The 22488-nt window shown below is 55.4% G+C and overlaps 1 protein-coding gene across 1 annotated transcript in view; it reads right to left on the reverse strand.

Moving 5' to 3' along the window:
* HSPG2 (heparan sulfate proteoglycan 2) overlaps positions 1-22488 on the reverse strand; it is a 98276-nt gene that overhangs the window by 31856 nt on the left and 43932 nt on the right. The window contains exons 11-40 of the mRNA XM_070404299.1: positions 22348-22479; positions 22038-22182; positions 21793-21944; positions 21553-21699; positions 18903-19066; positions 18216-18395; positions 17918-18114; positions 17677-17824; positions 16689-16816; positions 16279-16365; positions 16133-16191; positions 15888-15955; positions 14899-15039; positions 14608-14784; positions 14237-14416; positions 13997-14115; positions 13239-13350; positions 12961-13074; positions 12691-12818; positions 12220-12306; positions 11697-11746; positions 11283-11377; positions 10831-10971; positions 10257-10448; positions 4796-4888; positions 4377-4457; positions 3925-4155; positions 2414-2527; positions 1037-1164; positions 812-898 (exon numbers count right to left, since the gene is read on the reverse strand). Coding sequence (XP_070260400.1) covers positions 812-898; positions 1037-1164; positions 2414-2527; positions 3925-4155; positions 4377-4457; positions 4796-4888; positions 10257-10448; positions 10831-10971; positions 11283-11377; positions 11697-11746; positions 12220-12306; positions 12691-12818; positions 12961-13074; positions 13239-13350; positions 13997-14115; positions 14237-14416; positions 14608-14784; positions 14899-15039; positions 15888-15955; positions 16133-16191; positions 16279-16365; positions 16689-16816; positions 17677-17824; positions 17918-18114; positions 18216-18395; positions 18903-19066; positions 21553-21699; positions 21793-21944; positions 22038-22182; positions 22348-22479 — 3877 coding nt within the window. The remainder of the gene's footprint in view (positions 1-811; positions 899-1036; positions 1165-2413; positions 2528-3924; positions 4156-4376; positions 4458-4795; positions 4889-10256; positions 10449-10830; positions 10972-11282; positions 11378-11696; positions 11747-12219; positions 12307-12690; positions 12819-12960; positions 13075-13238; positions 13351-13996; positions 14116-14236; positions 14417-14607; positions 14785-14898; positions 15040-15887; positions 15956-16132; positions 16192-16278; positions 16366-16688; positions 16817-17676; positions 17825-17917; positions 18115-18215; positions 18396-18902; positions 19067-21552; positions 21700-21792; positions 21945-22037; positions 22183-22347; positions 22480-22488) is intronic.

Here is a 22488-nt window from a genome sequence, read left to right on the forward strand (position 1 = left end):
AGGAAGGGAGGGAGGGAGGTAGGGAGAAAGGAAGGAAGGAAGGAAAGAAGGAAGGAAGGAAGGAAGGAAGGAAAGGAAGAAAGGAAGAAAGGAAGAAAGGAAGAAAGCAAGAAAGCAAGAAAGCAAGAAAGCAAGAAAGCAAGAAAGAAAGAAAGAGAGAAAACTATATAAAATGAGAGTGAGGAACATGTATTGGGGGTTGTGAGTGCACAGACCCAGCCCTGAGAATGAGGAGGCTTCCCAGAGAATGGGGCTTCTGAGCTGTTATATTCCCTGGGAGCTGTTATATTCTCTTCAGGCTACTTATCAACGTTTGTAATTACGTATTTGTATGATCTCTTTTTTGCTGTTTTCTCACCCATTACAGGTCGTAGACTACATAGGACTGGGATGGAATCTGTTTTGTTCACCACTGTATCTCCAACACCTTCACACACTACACATCACATAGTAGGTGCTCAATAAAAATGTGCTGAATGAATGAATGAATGAATGAAGCTGAGCCTTGAAGGCTAAACAGGAGTTAGCCAAAAAGGGGAAGTTTGAGGGTGAAGAATGTTCCATGTAAAGGAAATAGCTCGTGCAAAGACCTGAACATCAAGTAGTAATGAAGTTCAGCCCAACCAGAGCAGAGTTAGGTGTTGGAAGTGGATGAGACTGAAGAGTGACAAGGCTACCCAAGGGCAACAGGGAATCAAGGGCAGGGACATGATCCTGGTGGAGAACTTTCTTAGCAGCACCCTATCTAGGGCTCTCACCTAGGAATTTACCATAGACCCGCTCCCTTCACCCTTCCTATTTGCAAACTTACTGCTCACAGTACTGGCCAGTGTAGCCAGGTTCGCAGGCTGTGCAGCGGTACCCACCACCTCCCTGGCTCTCACAGGTACGGGAGAACCTGGGATAGAGGAGGCAAAGGTCAGGCCATGGGATGCCCACATCCCACCCTGCTCCCTTCACTCTGGCCTAAAAGCCAGTGCAGTGCCCTCTACCCCCAGTGGGAGTTCTTCCTTGGGCCTTGAGCAAGGGCACCCACATGTTCTCCGGGTTGGTCAGTGGGCAGGCACAGGGCTGGCAGTCCTCAGGTGTTCCGGCCGTGGCGTCTCCATAGTAGCCAGGTGCACACAGCTCGCAGAACTCCCCAGCGGCATTGTGCTGGCATTGCTGTGAGGTACAAAGACGTCAGCCACTCCCCCTTCGGCAGAATTTACCAAAAGCCTTACAATTTTGGAATCCTTTGATCTGGAAATACCATGTTTGTGAATTTATCTTAAAGACTGTTTAGCTCAGGGTTGTTTATAGGAGCAAAATGCTGGAAATAAACCTAAAAAATCCATGAAGAGAGAACTAAAAACAACACCCACCCAAATATCTAAGAAAGGATGATGTTGATTACATTTCTTACATTTTCTCCCTACACACCTGTAATATCACAGGAAAAGTAGAGGGGTACACCTGGGTGTGTGGGGAAAGAGTTTTAGAAATAGACGGTTTATTATAAATACGTGTGGGTTAATAGTCTTCTCTGAAGAGATTCATGTTTGTTTGATTAACCCCTAGAGTGCCAGGGAGCACGATAGCGCTCCTCCTGTCTTTCGCCAAAAGTGCTGGGAGCGTCCTGCAGTGTCACTATTAGATGCAGGTAGTTCACTCTTTATTGACAGATGGCACCTAAGTGCAAATTTCCTAAACTGCTGTAAAATCAGCAAAAATGCCTTGGCAATTTTAGCATAGTTCCTAGGATATTGGTTGGCACTCAAAGGGTTAATGTACCATGCTCCTTGCTCTGTCAACCACTCAACCTTGACCACATACTGCAGGGAGGCTAACACACCCCACTCTGAAAAGTTCAGGTATAAAAAAGTACTTAATGATACGGAAAGATGTTCATGACCTTGTAAGTGAAAAAAGGTCACTAAACACAACGATCCTATGTTCATTTGGAAAACACTCTAAGAATCAATGGAAAAATATCCTCAGGAGAGGATTAACCAAAAAATCTATAATAAAAGTGTAATATGCTAATTAGACCAGACGGCCGAACATCGGAACGACCATGAGGATGACCTTCCGGACAAAGCTGGGGCTGCCAGGCAGACTCCACAGCTGCAAGGGCTGAGGCAGCCGCGGTGGCTGCGAGGGCCAAGCCCCTTGCACGAATTTCGGGCCTCTCGTAAATAAATGAAGATGGATGCTATTCCATAGTTCTGGCTACCCCACCATGCCTGCTGCCGCTCGGTGATCAGACCTGCTGGCCTAGGTGCTTTGTCCCACAGGCCGTGCCCCATGACCTTTGCCCTGGACCTAGGCTGACCTTACCAAGCCCATCCCCTCCCTATCCCACAGCGAGCCCTGGTACCCCACCCCAGGCCCAGCCAAGCTGACCCCTGCCTTGGCCCTGCTTGCATCTTACCGAGCAGGCCCCAGTCTCTGGGTGGCACAGGTCCGAGTGGCCATTGCATTCACACAGCTCACAATGGCCGAGGTAGAGCCCACTCCCAGTGCGTGTGTAGCCGGGGGCGCAGTCCTGGGCAGGGAGAGAGGAAGGTTGGTCTCCATCTCCAGTGCAGTCTCATCCAAAGCCAGGAGACCCAGAACCCCACACCCTGCATCCCTTCCTACCATCTAGACTCTCACTGGCTCTGGGAGGGAAAATCCCAGGCCCAGCCCTCCACCCCCTCGCCCTCTCTCAGCCGCCCTCTTCCACGTCTTCGTCTTCACTTTACACTCCAACGCTGGATGTTGTCCGAGCCCATCCTGGCATCGCCCGCCACTTAAATTTACTGAAATAATAGTTCATCCTGAATGCAGAGCCCATATGCACCCCTAGGACTCTGTTCCTGAAAATTCTCCTGGCAGGGTCTTCATTGAAAAAACGTAACCCTCGATGGAAAAAGCGGGTTCAGGAGAGGAGTTGGAATGAGCCCTTGAAGAGCTCCACAGCCATTTGTACATTCACTAAATAAAGTGACGGAGGCTGCACACACACAACCAAGGATGTTTTTACTCATTCTCGGTGAGGAGTCATGGGTTCTGAAAACAATGAACTGCTGTTCGCCACCCCTTCTTTGAAATCTCTCCAGGCCCTCCCTCTCTCCCCGACCATTTCAAAGGCATGTTTATAATCTGTTTTTGCTTCACTGCAGAGAATGTGCACCAAGGATTCTGCTTTCCCCAGGGGTTCGCCTTCAAAATGTGTTAAATCTTATCATTCCAAGGGACCTGAAGTTCATGTACTTGGGTTTGAAAGCTCTTGTGGCCACAGTAAAGGTGCACAGATGTAAAACTGCAGAAATGTGGACTTCCCACGGTGGGGTTCCCGAGTGGGTGGGGGGCTGTTCCCACGGTGGACCACCCCACTGCCCTTCCTCCCAATAGGACTCCGCGTCTTTCCCTCTGCCATCCATCTCACTCACCATTGGCAGAGGGATTTTCCCGGGCCCAGCTCCCATTGGTAGCCTTGTCCCAGGCCTAAGGAAGTTCCCACACCCCAGCCCGGCTCTCCAGGGGCAACCCTTCTGCATTGAAAGCTATTTCCCCACACATTCCTCTGAGCTTCTGCCTTCCTGCCTAGAATCCTATCCCCTCCCTATGGTTCCTCCTCTCTCTGAGACACTTCCTCGCTCTGCTTTGGGCTAGAGTCTCTGCAAGGGCTGCCTGTCTCTGGTGGGCACCCTGAGAGCATGCGCTGGGTCTTAACCTCCAGAGAGGGTAGCTGTATGCCCTCAATAAGCCATTCGCCCTTCAGTGCCTCTATTTTTAAAAAACCTGTTAAAAGGGGATAATTACACATTTCCGGTGCTGTTGGGAAGAATAAATGAGATACTGCAGAGCACATTAAAGTTACGACTCGTCAAATGCCAGTTGACCAGCTTGCTGACCCAGCTGCGCCGGAGTAGAGGAGTCTGGGCTGGCCACGCTCACCTGGCAGGACAAGCCCACATAGCCTGGGGGGCAGCGGCATTCCTCCACCTCCAGGGCCGGGGGTCCCCTCGAGGGTCCCGGCTGGGCCACCTCCAGGCTGACCCCGCTGATGCTGGCCGCCAGGGGCACCGAGGAGAACGTGGCCCGGACCAGAAGCTCGTCCAGGTCAGCCAGCGCCATCAGGAGGTGCTCGCGTGTGGCTGGCTGCCCGTCAGGCCGGCGCCAGAATTCCTGGGTAGGGGGACAACAGCATGTGTGGGTGAGGCGGGTCAGGTTCTGTGTGCTGCTTCTGCAGCAACCCCCCCGCCCCCCAACTGCCTTCCAGGCACTGGAGGAGGACTCTGAGGTGAGGATGGGGGAGTGAGCAGCAGGGTGGCTGGCGTCAAAGCCAGGCTCCAAAGCAAGGGTGCGGGTGGGGGAGAGTCGGACACAGGGTGGCCGGTGCCCCTTACCTCGCGGAAAACGATCTCATAGCTCTTCCTCTGGGAGCCCTGCAGTGCTGGCTGGGAGGCCACCAGCATGATGTTGTTGCCCTAGGAGACACCAGTGGGATTTGGAGGGGAATGAGGGGCTCTTGGGAACAGTGGAGTCTTCCACCAGTTCCAGACTCTGTACCACCAGCCTCCCACGCTCCAATCTCCCAGGCTCATGTGCCCAAAGGAATCTGGCACATGCCCACTGCCCCCTTCTCCCGGCAGCTGGGCCTCTGCCTGGGTAGTGAGCAGCCAGATGTTGAGGTGGGAGCATGGGGTTACCTCCTCCCCCGAGCCTGTGCCAGGCCAGCTGAGTGCTGGACTGAAAGGACAGAAGAAGCAATGAGGGTGCCCCCTGGCCTCCCCTCGGCCCACCCGGCATGGAATCGGGTGCTCACCATGATCTGGATGTCAGGGTCAGAGAGCGAGCTGCCCTGCGCTCCGGCTGTGTAGGACAGGGTGTACCGCAGCTTCCCGCCATAGGCCGCCACCTGCAAGAGGCAAGCCCTGCAGTCACAGCCTGATTGCCCTCCCCAGGTGAGGGGGCAAAACCTCTCAAGGCGCTTTTGTACCTGTGCTGTGTCACCCCACCACCCTAACAGAGGCCGGTCACTAGGCCTGGCCTGTGCCTGCCTAGGAGACAGGCCATCGCTCAGTTCCTTCACAGCCTGAGCCGGTGGCAATGACCCTGAGCAGCCTCTTTTCTGCTTCTGGGGCTCCCCATTTCCAAGTGCCTGATAATCACACCAAACATGCTCCAAGTCCCTGTCCATCAGAAGGAACTACCCACAAAGCAGAAGGAATAAGGACAGTGACCACCCAGGGGAGGCTGCAAAAGGTTCCAAGTTCTTAGCCAGGGGGATGGGGCTGAGGGTGGCTCCTCAGAGGTCTTGTCTCCTGGGCAGGTGGGTTTTGTTTGCTCAGAATCCATTTCCCTGCTTTTGGCAAACGGCAGCCTTGGTTTCCTTTAAAAGAAACTATGTCCTACATGCACGCCATGTAGTTTGAAGAGAGACATGAGCCAGGCCCAGCCAATCTGCACATTCCATCACTCCCCCTCTCCACACCATCAGATGTGGACATGTGAACCTGGCACATCTGCTCTTTCTACTGGAACAGAGAAACGTCCTTTACCAGCCACCCTGGAAGCCGGAGGAGGACACCAACTGAGATAAAGTCCTAATGAACCCCTGGGTCCAGCCATGCCTGATACCAGACACCCTTGGACTCTGGAGTTACCTGAGCCAATAGATTCCTTTCTTTGTTGCCGACAAGACAGCTGGACTTAGGTTTTCTATGGCTCACAATGGAACAGCCCTTAGGTCTGCCACCGAAGGCTTTCATGTGGGCAGCCAGAGCCTCAGCTCCGCCCCACAGGACTTCCCTTTCTGTCCTTTGCCACCAGGGCAGATGTTCAAACCAATACCTCAGTGCATCAAGCCTAGCCCATTTGTTCATTCAGTTGTGAGCATTTATTAAATGTTTATGGACAGCATGCCAGTCCTGGGCTACGCGGGCCCCGAGATGTTCTCCACAAGCTCAGGGTAAGGTAAGAAGTTTAGGGCCATCACCAGATAACCATGAAACAACCAGTTTTCTGTTTGCTTTGGATGCCACAGGCCACGTAAAATACTGCACTCAGCACAGTGCCTGCGACACCCAGCCCCAGGGCTGCCATCCCTGTCACGTCCAGCTCCACCCGTGGCGTCAGCAGAGCTTCCCCATCCTCATTCCCCTGGGCCAGACTGTCTTGTCTGCTGCTCTGTGTGTTATTTTATTACACATTATGTGTATTCATTAGAACAGCGGTCGCCAGCCGGTGGTCCGTGGACCACAGGTGGTCCACGAGGTCCGAAAGGTTGGTGACCGCTGCTTTAGAAGACTCTAAGTCATTTTCGGAATAAGATGGAGGTAATGCCAAGATAACACTAATGTTAATAACAGTGCTGCTGGTGCTGATAACAGGCAGGATAATCAAACTGACAGTGAGCAGTGAGAGGCCAGGGTCTTGCTCATCTACAATACAGCGCACAGTGAGTGCTTAATCCATGCTTCTTGAATGAACGAATGTGGTGCCAAGAGCTAGTTCAGTGACGCAGGGTAAAGGGAGCCTAAAGGAGGAATGTCTACTTCCTAAGGCTCCCTCTAAGGCAGTGGTTCTCAACCTTCCTAATGCCTCGACCCTTTAATACAGTTCCTCATGTTGTGGGGACCCCCAATTTCATTGTTACAAATTGAACATAATTAAAGCATAGTGATTAACCACAAAAACAATATGTAATTATATATGTGTTTTCCGATGGTCTTAGGCGACCCCTGTGAAAGGGTCATTCGACCCCCAAAGGGGTCGTGACCCACAGGTTGAGAACCGCTGTGCAAGACAGCCCCTCTGCCAGGGGCCTGTGGCCACTGAAGAGCAAGTGCTGAGCTGGGTGTAGTCTCAGCTACTCTGACCTAAACGTGGAACCCCAGACAAGTCCCTTCCCCTCTCTGGGCCTTGGTATACCCATTTGATCATGAAGGGCTTTGGCAAAGGGCCTTCTGACATTTCAGGATTCAATGACACCCTGAACCCTCCCAACTCCTTGTTACCTTGTTCCCCAGGAAGGCTCGGGGCAGCTGCCAATAATAGAGGCTTTCCGGAAGTAGAGAGAAGCTTTCGTAGGAGAGAGAGAACTAGGACAGAAGGACAGGCAGTGAGAGCTGAGGGAGCAGGTGCGGGGCACGAGGGCCGAGGGACAGAGCCCTGCGCCCCACCGCCCAGGTTCCAGCCCTGCTTTTGGAAAACCTGCTTCCCCTGTCTGGACCGAATACCCCAACTGCTCTCACTGGGCGTGGTTTGGGTCCGTGCCTCCTGTGGACCCCAAGGTGACAGACACAGCACACCAGAAGACATTTTTAAATTTAATGGCAGTTTTAAAGTGTACTTAAAAATGTATAGCTAGCATAACTGAGTTGTTCCATGATTAATTTAAAGGAAAATCTGAACTAAATACTAGTCCAGGCAGTGTGTGGAAACGCCAGAAATTGTAAAGTTGGTTCAGAACCAATGTCTAGAAAACATGGTGTGTGTGGGTCTTTGGTGGGTGCCTTGGCACATACCTGTGAGCCTATGGAAGACAGAGGAGCAGAGGGGGCGGAGGAGGAGGAGTAAGAGGAGAAGGAGGACGGAACTGCTCGCAGAGCAGCTGCAGGCTGGGGATGGGGCAGGAGCCCGGGGGCAGGGGGGTGAGGTTGGGCAGCAAAGCTGGAAAGGAGCTGCCAGATCTCAGCATCCATCCTCCTCTGGGCCTCGTCCACCTGAGGGACCAGGAGAGGGAGGACAGAGGAAGGAGCAGAGAGGGATAGAAAGGATGTCATGAGGCTTTACCTTCCCGCAGGCCGTGCCAGGTCCAGCCAGCCGCCTGCTTCTGTTCTATCTGTTCACAACTGCTGATGCCTGACGCGCTGGCCCTTGAACCCGCCACCCTCTTGCTCCTCATGAGCCTAATGGGGCTAGCCCAGGACAGGCTCAGGTAACTATGGGCTGTGGCTATGGAGAGAAGCACATATAGAGGCAAGAGAGGGGCAGACCTAGAGGCATCTGTGGGAAGGAGGAGCTCCTTGGGCCTCACTCTCCATGTGAACCCACGGTGCCAGGCCAAGCCATTCATGGCTCTGGAATGTTTCCCAAGGGCAACACTGGAGTGGACTGGGCATCAGGCTGGGGCCTGGTCTGGCATGGGGAAAATGGCCCAGGAAGGCCAGGGCCTCGGCTCAAGGCTCCTGCTTGGACTAGGCTCTCTGGGGCCCCTGACACAGCCTGTTCAGGCCAGGCCCTGGTTACCTGTGATAGCTGCTGTGCCCGGCCCCTGCCCTCTGGGGGTCCTGGGATCCTCCCAGTAGTCACAGCTACCCGCAACTGCTCCTCTGAGAGGGATGTGCGGTTCTGATGGGTAGAGGGCATAGGCCAGCTCAGACCTCCCGGGACCTAGAGCTGGAGGCCTGGGGAGTGTCCTCTCCCGGTGGATATCATGGCCAGAAAGGCTCACACCGACTGGGGAGAAAGACGCATGCTCCCCTCTCCAGGCTGGCACACAGGGGTTAACTCCAGGCTGCTAGAGGGGGGTACACACACAGAGGGTTAATGGAGGCTGCCGGGGAGGCAGTGCTGGGATAACCTGGGGGCTAGGTATAGTCATGTGGTTTTTAGCACCGAGTTAGTTTCCCTGCCACTAGGCCACCACTCTGGCCACCAGATGGTTGGCACCAGAACTGGACCACACAGCAGATAAGGCACACCGCTCCTCCTGACTCTAACTCCTAGCATCGCAGGGGCTTGGGCACAACAGTGCCACGACCAGGGAGCCAACGGACACTACCTGGGTTCATGCAGACCCACAATTCCTTGGGCACTGGGCATCTCCCCATGCAGGGCTGAGGGCATCCGAAAACACACCATGCCCATGTCACATCAACTTCACACCACTCAGATCACAGCACGGGCCTACCTGGTGAGCCCGGCGCAACCGCGCAAAATATGCCTCCCTCTGTGGGGCACAGGGAAACACCAGGAGAGGAGTCAGAGAGAGAGAGAGAGAGAGAGAGAGAGAGGTCTAGGAAATGCAGGACAGGCCAGGGGAGGAGGAACCCGAGAAGGAAGAAGAGACTAGAAGGCAGACAGCCCTGGGAGGAGGCTGGGATACTTGGGTCTGTCCAAGCAACAAGGACAGGACAGCTCGAGACTCCACCTCCTAAGCGTCCCTGACCTTCCTGGGGCCCTGGGTGAGAGGATATGTCTGCTTGAACACCAGCCTCAGCCAGCAGGGGACTCCTGGACCAGGACCCCCTTTCTCTGGGTGCCACCCAATGACCATGACGACTCAAGGAACGCATTTGGGCAAGCTGCCCTGGATCCTCCCCTAAGACCCTGCACCCCACAGGACCACCATCATCACCCACTAGACCATGACTCCGGAGTAGCAAAGACATGCTTGTCTCTGACTAGAGTAGTTAAGGGGGCCCTCGGACCTGGGTGTGAATCCCAGCATGGTCACCTTCTGGCTATGGGAGCTCAGGCAAGCTGCCTAACCTCTCACCCGAGTTTCCTCCCCGATGAAATAGCACAGTCATAGTACACAGCTCATACAGCTGTGATTTGTGATACATAAATAAGTGCCTGGAACAGTGCTGAGCATGGAGTAAGAGCTCAATAAATATGACCTACAATAAGAATTATTATTATGCCCAACACCAAGCACAGAGCCATTAGCACAGGTGAATTTTCAGTGAGCAAATGAACAAAACTGAAACTGTGTCTTATTTGTCCTTGTGTTTTGTCCTTGCATAAAAGCTAATAATCATCAACAGACGAGCACTTACTATGTGCCAAGCACGATCTCCAATCCTCCCAGCCACCCTGGAGCTGGGGTTTATCAAAAGGCAGCCAGCTGGTAATTGGTAAGGTCTAGACCAGAGGTGGGCAAACTTTTTGACTCGAGGGCCACAATGGGTTCTTAAACTGGACCGGAGGGCCGGAACAAAAGCATGGATGGAGTGTTTGTGTGAACTAATATAAATTCAAAGTAAATATCATTACATAAAAGGGTACGGTCTTTTTTTTTTTTTTTAGTTTTATTCATTTCAAACAGGCCGGATCCGGCCCGCGGGCTGTAGTTTGCCCACGGCTGGTCTAGACTGAGGCCTATTGGACCCCAAGGCCTGTGCACTTAACCACAATGTGGCTGACACCTGCCTGCTGGCCCAGACTGCTCTGAGGTCAAATAGCGTCTGAGTCCCCACTGGCCTCAAGGCTTAGCAGAGGCCTAGCCTAAAGATGACGATCAGGGAGGGCCTGCCAGCCCCTGCTGCATGTCATACCTTGTCTCCCTGGTATGTCTCCGGCAGCTGCCAGTAGAAGGATTCGTGACCAAGTTGGGCGAAGTTGCCAAAAGAGAGCTGGGTGCCCTCAGGCACGGGTTCCACGGTGAAGCCTCCTGTCAGGCGGCTGTTCCGCTGCGGATTCACCAGGGCAAAGCCTTGGGAGTCCCCGGGGGCAAAGTGGGTGGAGATCTAGAAGCAGGAGGGTGAGTGTCAGCCTGCGTACTGGGGCTGGCACCTTGGTGAGGGAGGGGCATGGGAGGGCATGAGGGAAGGTAACGGGGATGGCCGAGATCAGGGCTGAGACAGAAACAATGGGTGATGGGGAGGACAAATGGGGAAAGGAGGGGATTGGGCCCAGTGCTGACAAAAGCAATTATGGGGTCAAGGGGAATACTAGGGCAGGGCGAGTGTTGCTTCGATCTGTACTGACATGGCAATAATGGGGGCATGGGCACAGGTGTCCTCACAGACAGTGGGGATGTCACTGGGCCAGGGTTCTGATTTGCCCCAGTGACGAGTCAGGGAGAGGCAGGTGGCAGGCCCCAGTGCAGGGGTGGGCACAGGCTCTTACCAGGTGGCGGGTGTAGGAGGAGCTGGCGCACTGCTGGCTGATGCCCATGCAGAAGCAGGGCAGGCAGCCGTCGGGGTTGCTGGCGTTTAGGTAGAAGTAGTGGGGCTGGCAGTGGTTACAGGTGAGGCCTTCCACCCGGGCCTGGGAGGATGGATGAAAAGCTGGGTGCAGGGAGCTAGGCTGGGTCTCTTGCACCTCCAGCCACCCTTGAGCCCAGTCTTCCCAGCCATTTCCAGCAATTCTGGGAGCCCCTTTGGCCCCATACCCACGCCCCAGATCCCATCAGCTGCTGCCTGACTTCCCGCCAGTCTTGGAGCTGTGTGGCAGAGAGCAGCCTGCTGAGGATAGGTGGCCAGGGCACAGCAACGGTCCCGAGGGTACGGTGAGAGGGAAGGCCTGGTAACCACTGTGGCTGCAGGTCAGGCCTCATAAAGGGCTGGGTTTAGACTAACCTTGCACTGGCATTGGCCAGCAGCGTCACACTGGCTGCTGATGCTGCCCTGGGGGTCGCAGGCACAGCCAATTGGCTCTGGTATTTGGCCGTCTCCTGCAGTGGAGGGAAGCCACAGCTGGAACCCCAAACCTGCTACCAAGCACTCCCATTTCCACCACCCCCGGTCATCTAACTCTCCGCCAAGATAGGGAGTGTTTATTTCTGAACCACGGGTAGGCCTTCTACACATTCACAGCAGCCCTCTGGCATGGGGGTGCCTTTTACTAATCCCCATGTTATAGGCAAAGAAGCTGAGGCTCAGAAAGGGAAAGTCACTTGCCCCAGGTGGAAGGAGAACAAAGGCTCTGTCCTAGCTTCACCCCTCGGGCAGACTGGGTAGCCCAACCCTAAAGGCTTCCCCAACCATACTCACTTCGGCATGGCTGGCCCTGGCGGGGATTGCCATAGTAACCTGGGGCACACCTATGGAGAGAGAAAGCACTAGATGAATGGAGGCAGAACTACAGAATCCTGGGGAGCCTGCTGTGAGTCAGGGATCAATGACCTCACAGCGCTGGAAGAAACCAATGGGCCTAACTCACCCATTTTACAGCTGGGAGAAGAGCAGGTGGGTGGCCTAGGCCACGGAGCCCGTGTAGTTAGCATGCTCAGGCCTCAAACCTATGCCCTTCACAAGAATGAGGGGTTTTCTGGGAAGACTCTGGCCAGGGTGGGTCAGGGATGTTGGGGTTGGAGGTGAACTGCAGGTCTCCGAGGACCTCAAATGGCAGGCTTAAGGTTGAGGCTCTCCGGGAAGGGAGCTGGTCACCTTCTGGGGGCTTGTTATGATGAGTGGGAGGCTTCTGTTCCCTCCAGGTCAGGAGGGCTGGGCCCGGCCTGACTCCAGGGGCAGCCCCTCCTGCATGCCCCCCACCCTGCCAGTCTACCCGCCTCACCTCTCACAGTGACGCCCACTGTGGCCTGGGGAGCATGAATCACAGGTCGGGTGGCCGTCTGTGTCCAGAAAGCAAGTGTGGGTGGCCCTGAGAGTGTGGGGGCAAATTCCCAGTTAAAGGTCAGCAGCTCTTCTTCAGGACTAGGGAGTTGGGGGTGGGAGGGGGAGGGGCATGCGCACTAACATATTCCGAATGCCAGGCACTTTACTAAGAGCTCCATCTGCATCATCTCATTCAATTCTTACACGGGAAACAATGGAGTACATCATTATCCCCATTTCACAGACGAGGAGGTTGAGGCCCAGAAAGGGAACGTGTATCATATCTTAAAACGACACACTGAGGAAGATGTAAGGCCAGGATTGAACCACTGCCTTTCAGGAGGGCCTGGGAGGAAGGGAGTCAGGGGTGGGGAGTGGGGGGCAGTGGACATTTCAGAAAAGGGCAGGTACAGGCAGGGGTTGGACGCACTGGCCAGCAGAGGGGGCTCCATAGCAAGGGCATGGCTGGCAATCGTGTGGTGTCCCTTGTTGGGCGTCCCCGTAGTATCCTGGCTGGCACTGCTCACACCGAGGGCCCTCTGTGTGGTGCTGGCAACCCTGAAGGGGCAAAGCAGGGTTAGGGATGAGCCCCCAGAGGCCACAAGCCCAGGCCTCAGATTCCATCAGCTGCTGCTACCTCCTGCCTGGCCACTTCCCCCTCCTGTGTCCCTCCTGGGGTAGGAAGAAGGGTGAAACTCACCTGGCAGTCGCCTGTTTCGGGCTCACAGACCTCCGTGTGGCCATGGCAGCTGCAGCGTTCACAGGTGCCCAGGTAGAGCCCGCTAGGCGTGCGTGTGTAGCCGGTGTCACAGTCCTGGGGGCGGGAAGATGGCAGTGGGAGGAGTTTCCTCAGCAGGACCCATTCTGAGCAGAGACCACTGGGTGGCGAGGCTCGGGTGGGCTTGGGGAGGGGGAAAGAGCTAAAGGGAGCACCATGAAAGGAGCTGGCTGGACAGGTGTGTGGGGCCCAGGGCTCACCTGGCAAGATGGGCCACGGTACCCGGCGGGGCAGGTGCACTGCTCCACTTCCAGTGCAGGGTCCTGGCCAGTGTCCTCAGGCACAGCCACGTCCATGCTGATGCCAGAGATCCTGGGTGTGACAAAACCTTATGAATGAGCACTCGCTGTGCCAGGCATCTCTGGAATCCTACAGGCGATTAACTCATTCATCTTCCCAACAGCTCTGTCATGATGCTACGGGGCCCCATCCAGTTCCCTAACTAGGCGTCCATCCCCCAGCTGCTGCGAGGATTGTGGTGAGTGGCTTACGCCTGCAACTGTCTCCAGAGAACGTACCTTCCTCGCCCGGAAAGGTCACACCACCCCGGGGTGACCGATGACAGACTGACCCAGGCACAAAAGCTCCTTTGCCTCAAAGCAGGGTGACCCTGAAGGGCTCCACGGGGATGAAGCAGAGGCTCCACCTGAAACTACTTCCTGCCTGGCCACTTCCCCCTCCTGTGTCCCTCTCTCCCTCCTCCCCACAGGTTCCGCCTGTGAATCATGTGCACCCCAATACCCATCTCAGGCGTTGCTTCTAGGGAACCTGACCTGAGACAAGCCCTGTGAGGGAGGCACTGTTATAATCTCCATTTTACAGATGGGGAAAATAAGGCACAAGACGTCCACACCGCCTGCAGGAGTAGAGCTGGCGGTCTGGCGGCACCCCATCACACCTCTGAGACTGGAACCGCCTGCGCAAGCCCCCTCCGTCCCCCTGCCCCGTCCCCAGACACCTGCTCTCAGCTGGCCGCTGGCTGTAGGATGCCTGGATCAGGAGAGTATCAATGCCCGCCAGTGCCATCAGCAGATGCTCCCGTGTGGCTGGCTGCCCATCAGGCCGCTGCCATGCTTGCTGCCAAGGCAAGGACACAGGTGCTACAACCCCTGACATCCTGGGATACTGACACCCCTGAGTGGGAGAAGCAGGGGGCCTGCCTCCTCCTCCGGAAGGCTCCTGGGACGCTGTTGCTCACCTCCCGGAAGGGCACAGTGAAGGTGCTGGGCTGGCCGGGGCTAGGCTCCCGGGAGGAGTGATGCTCCAAGACGATGCCATTGCCTTGCAGTACCACCAATGGCTGCCTGTGCAGGGGCAGGGAGCCAGGCTGGGGCTGCTGGGTCACTGTGAAGCGCAGCTCTCCTCCATAGGAGGTCACCTGGGGCACAGGGTGAACAGGCTCTCAGCTGCGGTCCCCCCAGTCGGAACGGCCACTGCTCCAGCCTCCCACTGCTCCCACCACCTTTTCCACTCTTCCCCCAAGGCATTGCAACACTCCTGCTCCCGAGCCTTTGCCTGTGCTATTCTTGCTGCCTGGAATTCCCTTTCTTTTCCCGTTCCCCTGCCTACCTTGTCCCCCCGGAAACAGGAAGGGAGGTTCCAGAAGTGGGGTCCAGATAGGAGGCTGTGGAAGGAGGAGAAGACCAGTTCCCCAGGCGAGGGGGATGAGATGCCCATGCTGGTGGTGTGGGTGCCCGCAGCGTTGGTCAGGCTGAACTGACTGGGTGCCTCGGAGGCCCCATGCACCTGGGAGAAGAAGAGGCCAAGGTGGAGCTGTGGCCTGGGACTGGTGCTGAGTCCACCCAGCCCTGGGCTCGGCGGTCCCGCCTGTTTGCCCACCCACCCGCCTCGAGTAGATACCTGGGCGCGGCTCCAAGAGGAGCTGGTGCACTGGCGACTGACGCCCATGCAGAAGCACTTCAGGCAGCCCTCGGGGTTGCGGGCACTCAGGTGGAAAGAACCGGTGATACACTCGTTGCAGAGACGCCCCACCACGTTGTTCTGCAAGCACAGAGCTGGGAGCTGCAGGATGGCCCACGGGACGGGCTGCCTGGAGCTTCCGGCCAAGTCGGCCCACATTCCGATGGGCGCCCAAGGCCAGGGGGAGCCAGGGAAAGAGCACATGTATGAAGAGTCGAAAACAGGTGAACAATAATTTCACTTAAAGGGAGCTTGTGCAACCGATCATTTCCCCTTTTCTCTTCAGTTGCTAGTGGGGGCTCACAAATACATTCAGATTTAAAATATAGCAGGTTGGTTACAATAATTACTGCTACCGTTTATGGAGTGGTTCATGCACTTTGCTAGTTGCTGTTCAACCATCATCTCATTTAACTCCTCTAAGTACCTTGAGAGGTATGTGATCTCCATGCTTCACATGAGGAAACGGAGGCTCAGGGATGCAAAATGACTTACACAAAGTCACTTGGTTTGCTAATCCACTCTGGGATTTAAGGTTGGGGTGCTTGACTCCATAATCTGTTCAGTTCTTTTTTCCAGTGACACTCTTAATGCAAATGACTTCCCTCCTCTGAGCTTCTATTTCCTCACCTGTAAATTGGCAATGCTAATACCTACATCACCATGTCCACGTGAAAATTAAAGTATGGCTAAAGCAAAGATACGGTACAGATACAATGGCTGTACAAAGAATGACTAGCAGAGGACTTGGGACCTGAACCTGGATCACCTGACTCCCCAACCACCTCTCATGAGGTGAAAAACCTGCCGGCCAGACCCAGCAGCCTCTGGCTAGGCCACCATCCACCAGCCAAGCAGCTATGGAGAGTACGCGTCCTCCTTTCTCCCTCTCCCAGGTCCTCGGGGTGCGATAGGGGAGGCATGCGTACCTTACAGCGGCAGGCCTCCCTGGAGGTCTCCAAGGTGCCTCGCTCATCACAGCGTACAATCTCCTGGCCTGGAGGCACAAAGTGGGTGTTGGTAGGGTAGGAAGAAATGACATAGACATAGTCTGGGCAGACGGGGGACAGAGTGGGACACTCCTCAAGGATCATGGGGTTTATGCTAGGCTCGAGGACTGGGGCCTGGTGGGCAGCCAGCGGGGAGGCCAGGGGGAGGTGGCTATGATACTCACCGGTGGGCTTGCACTTCCCACCTGGCTGGATGGGGTTGCCCGTATATCCAGGGGCACAGCTGGGGGAGAGAGCGGGTTGTGAGTGGCACTTCCATGCCCCCTCCCCATCCAACCCGCTTCCCCTAGCCCCCACCGGCCTCTTTTACCTCTCACAGCGGCGGCCTGTGTAGCCTGGGGCGCAGGCATCACACGTGGCTTGGCCATCTGTGTCCAGGAAGCAGGTATCTGAGAATCTATGGGGATCAAGTGGAGAGGACACGGGACAGGCTACAGAGATGGGCCAGGCCAGGCCTCACAGTCCCACGTGGGGAAATGACCACTGTTCACACAGACACAGTCATAATGTCATCTCTCTTCCCACCTGTTCTTGATCTGCAGCCTCATAACAACACCTGGAAGGCAGGTGGCCCATAGAGGTCAAGGGGCATAGAACAACTTAGAGGCCAGGTTAGGATTTGAACCCAGGCCTCCCACCTTTTTGCCCAGAGTATGACCCTAGCTGGTTACGCTGCCCGCTCACCCAGACATACCCGCCCCATCCCGAGCTGGGTCCTACCTGCGGGAAGCATCAATGTACGGGCAAGGGCAGGGCCGGCAGGCCGTAGCCGTGCCCTTTGTGGCATCCCCAAAGAAGCCGGCCTTGCATTTGTTGCACTGTGGCCCCTCGGTGTTGTGCTGGCAATTCTGGGAGGAAGGGAAGGGAGTGGCTCAGACTCTATAGAGCGGCCCTCGGCCCCCAATGTGGGGCCACCCTGAACCAGATGGGCTCCACCAGGGCGGGCCTCTGAGGCTGTCTGGCCCCGCCTCCCCCATCATGCTGGGATCACTCCACAGCTCTGCAGACAGGGAAGCATCCAGCTGCATCCTGATGAGGAGCTCATCGCCTCACATGGCAGCTAAACACCTGCTTTCTGCTGACCTAAACCTGCCTCCCTCTTCTAATCTGCACCCACTGGCCAGGTCTGCCCTCTGGAGTCCGTTCCTTCTACCCTTGATAGCTCTTCAGAGAATTGGAGATAGAAGTTTTCCCTGCTTGAGCCTTCTCTTCTGTCAGCTCCATAATCCCAGCTCTCTCCATTACTCCTATGAAATAACAGGATTTACAGGCTCCTTTGCTTTGCATGGTACTCTCCAGCATTGATATTTAAAAAACATATTTTTATTGATTTCAGAGAGAAAGGGAAAGGGAAAGAAAGATAGAAACATCAATGATGAGAGAGAATCATTGATCGGCTGCCTCCTGCACATTCCCTACTAGGGATTGAGCCTGCAACCCAGGCATGTGCCCTGACTGGGAATCAAACCAGGGAATCAAACCAGCGACCTCCTGGTTCATAGGTTGATGCTCAACCACTGAGCATCCCAGCCAGGCTCCAGCATTGGTCTGACCAGGGTGGGAGAAAGCAGGACTTTCACTTCCTTCATCTGAACATTGTATCTCTATTAATGCGTCCAGAGGTCACAGAAGCTTGTCTGGTGGCCATGACCCCTGTCTTTGTCCCCTGCCCCTACCCAGCGTCCAAGTGCCAGCTGGCACTACTCACCAGGCAGTGGCCATACACAGGGTCGCAATAGGTGGCATGGCCATTGCAGTTGCAGCCAGAGCAGGTACCCAGGTAGGGCCCTCCAGGCACCCGGGTAAAGTGGGCATCGCAGCTCTCGCAGGATAAGCCAGAATAGCCAACAGGGCACCTGTGGGGATAGGACCAAGACAGTGGCTGCAGGAACTGTGAGGTCCTGCTGTTTCTCTCCTATCCCTGCCAGGGTCCCTGCTGGGTCAGGCACCTGCACTCCTCTACGCTGTGGGCACGGCCGTGGCTGGTGGCGTAGGTGACAGTGGTATCCATGGCGATGTCGCTCAGCCCCACGCTGGCCATCTTGGCATTGTACACTGTCTGGATGAGCACAGCCTCCAGGCTCTGCAGCACCTGCATCATCTCCGCCCGCTGCACTGGCTGGCCAGACTCGTGGACCCAGTGCTCCTGGGTGCAGACAGAGGTGCGGGGGTGGAGAGGTCACCCGTCAGCGCCTGCCCAGCCTGCACCCTCTTACCCCCAGCCCTGAGGGCTCAGGCACCACCCACCTCAGAGAACTGGACTTGGCGCTGGTTCAGAGCACCAGGTTGGGTGGGTGTGTGGCCTCGAGAGAGTAGGCGATATCCGGCACCCACAAGGACCACATCCGGCCGCTGCACTGGCTCCAGCGTGCCTCGTGCCAGCTCATATCGTATCTTGTAGCGCAGCGAGCCACCGTAGGAGTCCACCTGCCAAGACAGAGCCAATCAGGGAAGGGCAGCCATGGATATGCTTGATGCCCATTGTGTGCTCAGTCATCCCCCTCCCCCTCACTCTGCAACCTGGTGCTCACTGTGTGCCTGGCATGGAGCTGGGCACAGGGAGCAGAGACGAGAGCGACCTGGGCTCTGCCTTTGGGGTGTGCAATCCAATGTGGTGAGGAATATGCTAATTCTATGCAAAAGATGCCCTGGGAGACCTGAGGAGGGGCCCTTATCTCAGTCCTGGTGTGGAGGTGGTCCAGGAGGGTTTTCTGAAGGCTGAGTCGGCTGGCATTCCTCCCGACTTGAGAGGGGCGGGCAGGATGAAGAGCTGCTGCCCACAGGGGCTGTGCTGGGGCACAAGCACACCTTTCCTCACAGCTGAGTCTTCCCTGCTGCCCACTAGCTTCAGAAGGAGGAAAGCCCAGGCAGGTTCTGGGCACGTGAGGAGGGGCTTCGCCCCCTTCTTATCCAGGTGGCAGCTGGGCCCCTCACCTTGTTGCCCAGGAACTGCTCGGGCAGAGCCCAGAAAGAGTCGTGGACCAGGAAGCGCCGGGACAGGTCGACCAGCTGGAACTCCTGCAGAGCAGTGTCGATCTGCAGCTGGGTGGTGGAGAGGGGTGGCATGCTGGGCTGCGAGGGCATCACCACCTTCACGCCTGTGGGTGGCAAGAGGGAGGGGTTGAGGGCCATAGCATGTGACTGCCCTAGACACCATCTTAAAAGGTGGGAAAGTTCTGGGAGAAATCTGACTTAGAGAGAACTTCAGTCTCTTTCCCAAAGTTAAAAGAAAAAGCAGTTTCTTTCTTTTCCTGAAGCTTTGGCGCAACATTTCCCACAGCATGCTCTGGGGAGAGCCAATGTGGTAGAATGATGGTTGGGGACTATTTGGGAACCACGGGGTCAAAGAAAGGCTAACGGGATTCTTTGCAACAGGACTTCTCAGAGCCTTTTCCTTGCCAATAGGTCCAGGAACTGTAAGGGTTGGAACAGCCCTCAGAGGGGCAGTAAAGAGCTACACGGGGCTAAAGAACAGGCACCCAAGTCCTGGTTCCGCCACCCTCCAGATATGAGTCTGGGCAAAGGCCTCAGTTTTCCCATGTGTAAAATGGGGTAATAGTGGCTTGCCTGAAAGGGTTATTAGGAAGATAAAATGAGCAGACTGATATAAAATGCTTAAAACAAAGTGTGGCGCAGAGGAAGTGCTCAAAAAACAGCTAGCTGTTATTACTGCTGTTGGATGGTTAGCTGTTGCGGCTCTAACTGCAACAGGTCATCTAATCTAACCCTCTCCTACACACACAGGAATTCTCTCCAGCCCTGTAGGGTAGCACCAACCATCCAAGAGAACATTCTGTGATGATGGAAATACCCTCTATCTGTACTTCCCAATATGCTAGCCGCTACCCACATGTGGCTAGAGTGACCGAGGATCTGAATTAATTTATTTAAATTTAAATAGCTACAGGTGGCTAGTGACTACCACACTGGACAGCTCTAAGGGATGGGGAGCTCATTACTTCCAAAGGCAGTCCCTCCCAAGTCTGGACGCGACTTTCAGACAGTTCTTTACCCTGCTTCTGTATCTGTCTACATCTGCAATAGCTTTTCCCCTTGACCCTAAATGTGCCCCAGCAACCATGGAGGAGCCCAGCCCTTCATCTGCAGAATGAGCATACACAGCCCCCAAGACCAGGCTACACTGCCCCACGCCTGCCTCCCTCCCTCCCTCCCAGGGATGTTTTTAGGCTCCCCTCTATCCTGGTCACCATCCACGTTCAGGCCACCTACTCACTCTGGAATTCCCTGCCCACCTTGACCATCCTGATTCCAATCAGACAGATCTCTAAAACAGCTGTGTGACCCCCCCCCCCCCCCCCCCCCGCACCGGCCACACAACCTCTAAGACAGTGGTTCTCAACCTTCTGGCCCTTTAAATACAGTTTCTCATGTTGTGACCCAACCATAAAATTATTTTCGTTGCTACTTCATCACTGTAATTTTTCTACTGTTATGAAGCGTAATGTAAATATCTGATATGCAGGATGGTCTTAGGCGACCCCTGTGAAAGGGTCATTCAACTGCCAAATGGGTCGCGACCCACAGGTTGAGAACCTCTGCTCTAAGAGCTTCGAGGTCCTCATCTGAAAACAGTATCAACAGCGGCAACCTTGCCAGGACTTTTAGCCACCCAACGACTGTGTGAGTCAAGCCACAGTGCCAATCGAGTGCTTGTGAAATGGTGCCCATGGCCATTATTGTTCTAAATATACCAGGGGAACAACTTTGGGAGGTGATTACATTTGATAAGTCACTCTGAGGTTCCTCAACCAACAAAGGGACATAACAGGCGACATCTGTTGGGTGCTTACTGTGTAAGGCCCTAAGCCTTCCACTTGCACTTAACCTTCTGTGCTGGAGGTAATGAGATGAAGGGCTGGTGACGTCAGGTGCTAAATGACAAAGCTGGGACTTGAACCCAGGTCTGTCTGATGGCTGAGCCCATGCCATTCTGCCTCTCAAAGCAAGAGAACTGAGTCCAGCTGCCTGCCTTTATGCTTGGGAAAACAGGCCCAGAGAAGCCAAGAGACTTGGCCCAAGTCACACAGGCAGTACTTTGGTGCAGTTGGAGGTCAGTCCGGGCTGAAATGCTCTGGGGACAATGACAACTCTCAATCTGTCAGGATCAGGAAGGCAGTAGGGAATACTTCCTGGGCACCTGTCAGGGACCAAGTGCTATTCTGAGAGGCTGACATGTGTTAACCCATTAAGTCATTACAACTACCTGGGAGGGAGTTATTATTTTCTTCCCATTTTGTAGATGAGAAAACTGAGACACAAGATAGGATTGACCAAGGGTACACAGGCAGTAAGGGCCAGAGCCAGGATTTGAACCAGGAATCTGATGCCAGAGCCCATCCTCTTTATAACCTGAAGCAGGCAAATGTCAAGTGTGGATTTGGCTTTTCCTAAAAATGTTTGTTTTCCCCCTGAAATGCTTTTCTCACAGGACTCGGCATTTCTTCAACAACCTTGTATCCCTTCCCAGTGCTGCTGTTCCCCCATGTCTTCCCTCCCTCTAAGCCCGCTGGAGCCTGGTGTCTGCCTCCCACCCCGCATAGTGCCCACCCACCCACCAACGCACCCTTGAAGTCATTAGGCTGGTCAAAGCGCAGCCGGATCTGGTCTCGGAAGCGGCGGCTGCTCTGGCACACGTTGGTAACCCCAAAGCAGAAGCAGGGCAGGCAGGAGGCGCTGTGCTCCAGGTAGAAGTGCCCATCGGCACAGGGTCCTGCTGGGCGGCATAGGGGTGGGCTGCAGCAGGCCCCAGGCAGGCAGCCCTGGCTCACCCCCATGCCCGTGCCCTCCAGTCTGATGGTGGTACCTCGCTGAGGAATGAGCTCCAGGACACCGTCAGGAATGCCGAACACCATGCCTTGGGCATTCATGGCCTCACAGGTGTAGGCACCCTGATCTGCCTCCTTCACGTCTCGAATGGTCAGCGTGCCTCGGCCTCCCTCACTGGTCACTGTCACCCTGATGGGTCCCGAGACAGAGGCACGGTCAGGCCTGGGCCATTGGCCCAGCCTCCTCTACATCCCCAGCCCCCAACCCAGGCCAGAGCCAAACCTAGTATGAGATGGGATGTGGCCCCAGTTGAGTCGCCAGTTGATGATGGGGGTGGGGACACCGATGGCCACACAAGTGAAGGTTACTGTCTGGCCCCGGGAGGCCTGGATCAACTCCTGGGGAGGGGTCACCACCTGGGGAGGCACTGGAAGACAGGAGCAGATGTGAGGGGTGAGAGGGGCAAAGGGACAAGAAGGGAGGGGATGGATCAGAGGAGCCAGGCGGAAGGAGGGCTGAGGCTGAGATTATAGAGAGGGGCCAGTGGAAACCAGCCCAGGGCCCCCATCTCGCCCCCCAGCTCCCTGCTCACTGCAGCCAATCTCATCGCTGCGGTCGGAACAGTCGCTCTCCTTATCACAGTGGTAGCTGGCTGAGATGCACTCGTTCGTGGAGACACAGCGGAACTGCGTGGGCTCACACACGTCCTCGGGGTGCTTGGCAGCTGGGGGAC

This window comes from Myotis yumanensis, unplaced genomic scaffold (assembly GCF_028538775.1).
Source record: "Myotis yumanensis isolate MYYU_CA2020_CCGP unplaced genomic scaffold, mMyoYum1.0.hap1 SCAF_2, whole genome shotgun sequence".
NCBI classification, from domain to species: Eukaryota; Metazoa; Chordata; class Mammalia; order Chiroptera; family Vespertilionidae; genus Myotis; species Myotis yumanensis.